At 26.3% G+C, this 8,105-nt stretch overlaps 1 protein-coding gene across 2 annotated transcripts; it reads left to right on the forward strand.

The window, feature by feature from the left end:
- Nucleotides 1-535: 535 nt before the first annotated feature.
- Nucleotides 536-4,840, forward strand: LOC100570198. 2 transcript variants are annotated; one of them, XM_008182136.3, is made up of 6 exons: nucleotides 536-742; nucleotides 992-1,132; nucleotides 3,770-3,906; nucleotides 3,969-4,042; nucleotides 4,547-4,654; nucleotides 4,718-4,840. In XM_008182136.3, exons 1-6 carry the CDS (start codon nucleotides 659-661, stop codon nucleotides 4,798-4,800), a joined length of 627 nt encoding a protein of 208 aa, XP_008180358.1. In that variant the 5' UTR covers nucleotides 536-658; the 3' UTR covers nucleotides 4,801-4,840. The 2 variants fall into 2 exon arrangements, with proteins under 2 accessions (XP_008180358.1, XP_003240292.1); XM_003240244.4 differs by having other exon boundaries at nucleotides 537-742; nucleotides 989-1,132.
- Nucleotides 4,841-8,105: the final 3,265 nt, after the last annotated feature.

Genomic DNA, 8,105 nt, shown 5'->3' on the forward strand with positions numbered 1-8,105 from the left:
GCGTACATAATACATATTGATATTATCTATTATTATATCTTCATATTTGTAATAACTATTAAATAAATGTATAGTATATAAATGTATCATTATATTTAACTAACGTACTGATTATAAGTTAATAAGCAGATAGCTGGACCTAAAATTGTGTGCAGTGACAAATATGAAATGTGCAGTAGCAAATTAGTTAATAATTCGTTTTTAATAAGTAATAACAAATATTATAGACTAGGTATAGACGTATAGTGTAATACTGTATTGTGTATTAGAATTTATAGTTTAAGTTGTACGGCCACTAAAACAAGTGTGGCAGAAAGTTTCGTTATTGTTTCTGGCGATAGTTAGAACATATTTTAGTAGGCAAAGCATTTTGATTTATTCGACAAATCTATATAAACCGAAATCAAAATAATGAATTCAAATTATAATCAGTCGATGGTACTGACGTTTTTACCGGTTTTACAAATTATTGAATAATTTTTTGAGTCTTATGAAACACAATATTATTCTGGTTACCTAGCCATTTTCTATATTTTTTATTTCTTTAGTTACGAAAAATATTTGTTTATAAAATATTAAAATCTGCAGTCATCACTAACTGTTTCTAATTCAAACCACAAACACAAATTGTTTTATAACGAAATAGGTACTTATAATAATGGGAACGATCTTACGTGCTAAAAAAGGAAAAAGCAATTTATCTACAGAAAATGACTTGTATAATACTGACTATCATAATCAAGTAATATCGTTAAGTATAATTTCCAATGTAGAAATAATTTATAAGTACCTTATTTAAAAAAAAAAAAAAACATTACAGTTTTCAATTAAGATTTATACCGTAATAATATATATAATATATTATCTTTGATTTATAAGTACCTAGTAAGTATTTTAAGACAATGAATATATTATCTTATACATTTAATATAATTATTATTTTGAAGTTTATGAATTGATTTTATTTGCTTAACTTATAACTTGTTAGCAGAAAGAAATTATAACTGAATCAATTCCAAAAATTGTGCCGTTGTATGATGGCACAGAACTAAAAATTAATCAAAAGTTAATAATGAATGGACTAGCTACTATCTCTGTACGAAATATGAGATCTAAAGAATATGTTATCAAAGTAAAGTTATTTTAATAATATTAATAATTTTTGAAACTCGATACCTTAATGGTAGGTATATGCTAAAATGTCACTAAGGCAAAATAATGATATAGATTTGTTATGTTTGATAATATTAATTATTATTGCTTATTATTTTATAGATAATGTACATTTTCTAAATTTGTTTCATTCCGTAAATCGTAGATCGTAGTCTCTACATTAATTTGTAATCAGGAAAAAGAAATTTCAGGAAAACAGTGTAATTTTGGTTGGCACGATCATTATGATAAGTGGCTGTATATAGGCGCGTTTTTATTTTATGAGAAGGTTGTTGGGTGACATTCGTATGCTTGGAAGTAGGACTATTATTTTTTAGACAATAAGTTACTTGTTGAGTCGGGGTACCTACTTGCATTGTTTAAGTTCCCTGCACAGTATACTTACAGTGTATACCCACAGTGCATTAGTGCAATAGGTATAGTTGGCTGATGATCGTTCCACAGAGAGCATAATATTTCCATGGAAGATCCCGAGATTATGGTGGGCAGAAGAAATAAATAACTTTATATTTTCGTATTGTTGTTCATTTATGACACCGATAAATTAATGAGCACGGCAAAAATAATATTATGTTATTATGTTAATGTGATTTGTGTCTTGTGACTATGATCAAATAAAGTATATAAATAATTGTCGTCTTATACGATTTAATAATCTCTATATTAAGTTAATTATTCAAAGATAATAATAATAAATGTGTTAAATAATATTGTTAAATGTCAATATTCGTATTTTGTATCATTTATTTTATCATTATATTATATATATATATATATATATATATAAAATATTATACATAGGTAATAATATAGTAATTTACGTACACCATTACAAATTTACACTCATATATAATATTTTATTTTATTTTATACTATGAATAATGCATTATGATATTCATATTAAGTATAAGTAACAGTAAGACCTCGCTAGTCTACCTACCCTAAGTACCTACTTATATATTTTTAGGTTATAATTTATAAAATATGTAACTGCAATAATGTATGATTTTTTTTTTTAGTTTGTAACTTTTTGGTCATTTTTGTTTACAAATCAGAATACCTATCTGAATATAGGTACTTTGGTCTTTGAGTATGTTGTAAAGTCAAATTCACAAATGGGCAATGCCACTTATTTTATATACTATATAGTCTATATATGACTATATGATAATGAGGAAGCGAAAAGAAAGTGTTGGGTACTTGGATTACTGTGGTTGTTGGATTAACCACTAACGGGTGTCAGATTACCGAGGTCTTACAGAAATGAGGTTTCTGACTTAAGGTGTACATATATTTACAGAGGTAATAATAATAAATCATAATGTTCAATTTTTTTCTTTTGAATTTATTAGATCATTAGGTAGCTGGTAGGTACAGTATTAGGTATTACACTAAAAGAAATTGTAATTGTACATTTTTCACTTGATATAAATAGGTAGGTACTTAACGGCTAATAAATAGACTACTAAAATCAGACTAATATCAGCAACATGACAACTTGTAGATGATGGTGCCACAACAAACATACACGTGTAAACCCACCTTCATGATTGTGATTTGTGAATAATATTGTGTTATTATACAGTAAAGACAATATAGAATATAGATATGTTAAGACAAGAAATATAATAAAATGTATTTCCATAAAATGTTTAGAAAATTTAATTAACTTTTAACTACCATCTATACAAAAAGTTAATGTTTAGATTTTAAGTTAATATTTATATTTTATATTGGTTAAAAAATATTTAAGGATATTTTCTGTAAATATTGAAAAATGTATTATGTTCAAGTTCGGAACAGCTATAGTATTAAATATTTTACTAATTTAGAGGAGACCAAACAAATTTTGAAATTGTAAATTAAGGAACACCTTATATTGTATGTATTAAAAAAAGTTATATTTGTGGTTCAAGGGTCAGTTTGATTCATATTTACCAGGCCGAAAAAAATTTCTACCGCCCCTGCGTACACAGATATTTTTGATGCGAGTTATATAAAAAAAAAACTGTATGACGTATACAACCTATACATCTATAGTAAAATGTTTTTTTAATTTTATTAATTTTATTAATTTCTAACATTTATACTTATACTAAAAAATACTGTGGGGGGGGGGGGGGTGAACTTGTTTGTAAATGGTATTTTGAATAGTTACCTCCTAGTAGTAATGTTTTAATTTTACTAAATATTATTAATACATAATTTTTTTTTAAATTTCCGAGGAGATCATAATACTATATCTAAATATCTTAACAATTATTGGATAATTTTTAAAATATTTGTTGATTTCATATCAACATTATTATTTAGTGCTGAGATTAGCGAAACGTGCATTGAGTGGATAATTATCCAATACTATCGGTACCTATCTGTTTTATTTTTGTAATTTATCATTTAAGTACATTGTTTTTAATTAAAGTGAAAAAGACCAATGATAAAATATTATATTAAAATATTAACATAAAATTACCATAGGTATTATAACCATAATAACTAATATTTATAATAATAACTAGATATTGATATTATAGGAATTTTTGTCTAAATTTGAATTTATTATGTATTATTAATGCCTATTACAACTTTTGAGCAGAAAAGAAATTCATTTTTCAATCTCCATCGTCCTGAATTAAAAGGTTTAAATATTATACCTACTGAAAACCAACAAGAGAAAATATTACACCAGCAAATTCTTAAAGAAGTAAAGACAATTCACGAGATAAAAACAATGTAACAATTCAAGTTTTCTAAAATATGAAAACATTTTTTAAAAAAATGTATTGTTTTTTAAGGAAATCACTTTGTTCTATTAATGGGCCACAAAGTCCGTCAGAAAATAATCCAGTCAACATCTCGAATTATAATAGTAAATTTTTTTATTTTACAATTTGTTAAAACCATAATCATATAAAAATAAGTAGGTACTATTTTTTTAAAAAACCATTATTTTTGAATAATTTAAAATTAAAATAAATAAATAAACATTTCATTATTTCAATAAAAATAAATTTGTTGTATCTCACATTATATTTTATTCTTATAATGATGATTTATGACCGTTTAAATTAATTTAAAAGATATACATTTTCCATGGTAAAATAATATTATCATTTAAACTGTTGAAAAAATAATTATAATTAGATTACAAATAGCAGTTATACGTTTTTGTTACAACGTCAAACCAAGTACAATATTTCTAAATATTATTTATGCTGTACCTAATACCTACTTTACCCTTTATTTCGTACGATATTTTTTTTTTTAATACAAAAAATATATCGCATAAGAAAAAATTAAATTAAATAGTGTAATAATATGTAAACATGGCTCAATATTACCTAACTGTAAATTGTTATGTATTTTTTTTTAGTTAAACCGGATGCGACATTATTGATGGAAAACCATTTTTCAAAAAGACTTTTAAAGCCAATAGCCATAACCCCATCCAATCAACAGGACAAATGGGTTGACAGTTCTAGTTTGTTATACTTCATGAATATACCGCAAGTAGTTTGTTTTATTTTACTTGTTTTGTTTTCAGTTACGAAGCCCGAAGAATCAACATTAAAAGCAGATAAATTGTGTGTTCACGATGTGGAAATAAAATCTACTCTTATCGACTGAATTGAAAGTATTATAAATAAAATAAAAAAGTTGTCTACGATTGTTGTACATTTAATTTATACAAAATCAATAGCCAATAGGTTTTATACTTTTACTGAAAGTTAGAAATATTAGTAAATAAGTATGTATTACCTTTTTTAGTGGGATACAATTTTTATTTTGACTGCTTACCCACAATACTGACAAACGTTTATTATGTTTGTATTAACGTCTACAAAATAATGGACATACATATGATACAAATGAAACGGAAACAGATTTTGATTTCATTATATTATTATTTTTCAAGTGGCAATATTATAGCTGTTGTAGTTTTTCATGAAAATGATTGAATGTGAAATGCGAATTATATAATATATTTATTTTTTTTACGTACCAGTACCATATTTATAAATTTGTTTAGGGGAGAGATGAAATAAATAATAATACACAGACCTGTGAGGTGTTTTGCTCCCCTTCCCCACACCACTCCTAAATAGTGAACCCCGAACAAATAAAACAACATAATGACAATAAATGTATACATAGTTTATTTTTTAAATCCTCCAAACTTATGATCTCGTTGAATGCTGAGGTTTGTGTGCGTCAAGACAAAATATGAATTAACTAGACGTAAACAAACAAATATACCAATCAAAATTTAAAACAAAATATATAACAAACGATGTCCCACAATGCCACAGAAAGTTCAATATTTCCATTGAACTGGTAACGATCATTATTGGACAAAATATTTCACGGATGATGGATTATTATCATTGATTATAATTCTTAAATATTGAAGATCCCTCACTGCTACAAATAATTTTAGTTAAAGAAGGCCGACACGGTTAACGATATCTACCTACCCGATATACCAATAACCAGTAATGTTCTTATATACCAATAACCAATTTTCTAAAAATATACCTGTGTTTACTATTTGTAATTTGGTTTTATAGGCTGCTTACCGGGTTTATTATTACGTTCCCGGAATTTATTTATAGAAAAATAATTATGAAATTCCGGGAACTTTTTGATCTTACTACGTATTATTTTGGCATGAAAAATAATTCGAAGAATAAAAAATACACGTATGGGTATTTGTCCAACCATTTGGTCAGTGGCGGGTCCAGGGCTTGATTTTAGGGGTGGCATGAAAGGAGCAAAACTGCAGGGACTGGAACCTTTATGATTTTATTGGTCTGGGTTTAGGTTTCAGTTTTCAAAAACCCAAAATTTCGATTTCGGTTTCGGCTAATACCGGTTTTAACCATTATTATTTAACTTTTTTTATTTTATTTTTATCAATAAAGTACTATATAAAAAAATGAACATATTAATAACCTCTATTTAGTGACAGGTATTTGTAATTAAGTGTAACTATTTCAGAATTTAGGCAATATTATAAAAAAATGAATTATTAAAAATAATAAATTAAATTAAATGAATAAATTTTAATATTTAAAATAAATAAAATAATATTATTAAAAAAAAAAATAAGAATGCATTTTTGACACACTTGGGCGACCCATGTTTCAGTTTGATATAATAATTTATAACTTAACATATACCTATATACATATAAAAATATAAATTTAAACAATATGTACCGCGGTAACTAAGACGCAAGAACAGTTCAGTATAGTAGGTACAGCCAAAGTGTCGTACAGAGCATAGTATGGAGTAGAGCACGATGTAGAGAAGATACATCGTGGAGTAGAGTTAACGATACCCGCATTAGGTTTAGGTATTTAATATTATCAATGCAGGCCTATTAGTAAGGTAACAATTATAATGTATAATTTATATGACAATTTCTTCTGAATTCTGAAACACTTATAAACGTCCAAATTGCTATTATTTTCAGAAATTCAACATCAGCTATTGCGAATTGCGATTCAATGATAATATTGATATCTATTACATGGAAATTAGAATTTGGATTTTTGGTATTTCTTTTATGACAATTCTGTTGTACGCATAATAATATTCTTATTTCTTAGCATTGATAAACTTTTATAGGTCTACGATTTTATAATAATTTGTTATTACTAATAATTAGTAATTACCTACTTTCACCGTATAGATAATATATCTATTGGATTTCCAGTTTCCAGATCTTTTTCCCAGATCCCTGGGTAAAAGTACAAAAATTACACAAATTGGCTAAAAAATTGGCTAAATACAGTAGGGTCAAACAAAGAGAAACTACGGTGATTGGGGGAGGGATGCCTCCTTTGCACCCCCCTGGATCTGCCACCGAAACGGGTAGTAATTTTATTGTAGGTATAATCGGTTAACGCGTAGGCCAACGATTAGTGGTAAAATCCGGCCTATTTCCTAGTCATACGATTACCACGGTTGGAAAATGTCGAATGTGGAAAATGATAGTTTTGGAAAACAATATCATATTGAGAAATACTCGAAATATACAAATACGAAATACGACAGCGACTCTGTAGTACCTATCGTACAGTACTGCTAATTTTTCTGTTCAGTAATACAACATTTAATATTCTAATGTCACAATCAGTCTATAACAGTCTATATGAATACTTAAGTTACCTAATCGTATTATAAATGTGTATGGAAATTACAATACAAATCATTATTTATTTTATGTACCTATTGGGTATCAACCAATATAATTTAGGACTTAGGTACCTATTTATATTTTCTTATTAAGGAATAATCCATGGAAACTATGGCCATTAACTATTTTATATTATGATGACATGCCTGAATATTAGTTATAACTTATAACTTGATTATTATAGTTATGTAATTATATTATATCATATGCGTAGGTAGGTATAGCCGTTTAGGTACCGTAGAGTAAAGAGTATTGGTACAAATAATATAATTGTGATTTGTGTTACAATATGATGACCTAATTCTTTCTAAAAATGTAATGTAATGTTTACCCCTTATATAATATTATACGCTTCTTAACTTACACGGTTTGTTTATTCATTTTATTAGTACTATTAATATCGGTTATATATTGATAAATTATACTATGGAATTGACGCAATAATAATTAATAAACAATGGCCATAAATGAAACTATTTTACAATAATTATAACACAATAACAACAAATTTGCTAAATTAGTTTATTTTAATTGAGATATCGATTTTACGGTAGTATTTCATTTTTCAAAAACTAGGTAGTTCCATAATTCATAAATGGTTGTAAAATACTTCTTAACATTGTACATTTTTAAGTTTACTTCACTAAGTTCGCATTCGTTTATTGACAATTCACCTAAAACAAATATTATAACTGTTAGGTACCCATATAGTCTGTAGGATATAATGAAC

Source organism: Acyrthosiphon pisum, chromosome A3 (genome assembly GCF_005508785.2).
Source record: "Acyrthosiphon pisum isolate AL4f chromosome A3, pea_aphid_22Mar2018_4r6ur, whole genome shotgun sequence".
Classification (NCBI taxonomy): Eukaryota; Metazoa; Arthropoda; class Insecta; order Hemiptera; family Aphididae; genus Acyrthosiphon; species Acyrthosiphon pisum.

Coding starts and splice junctions, on each gene's coding strand:
- LOC100570198 (XM_003240244.4), top strand. CDS start 659: ATGGGAACGATCTTACGTGCTAAAAAAGGAAAAAGCAATTTATCTACA. Junction 1,133..3,769: donor CTAAAGAATATGTTATCAAA/GTAAAGTTATTT, acceptor ACTTTTGAGCAG/AAAAGAAATTCATTTTTCAA. Junction 4,655..4,717: donor CAAATGGGTTGACAGTTCTA/GTTTGTTATACT, acceptor TTTTGTTTTCAG/TTACGAAGCCCGAAGAATCA.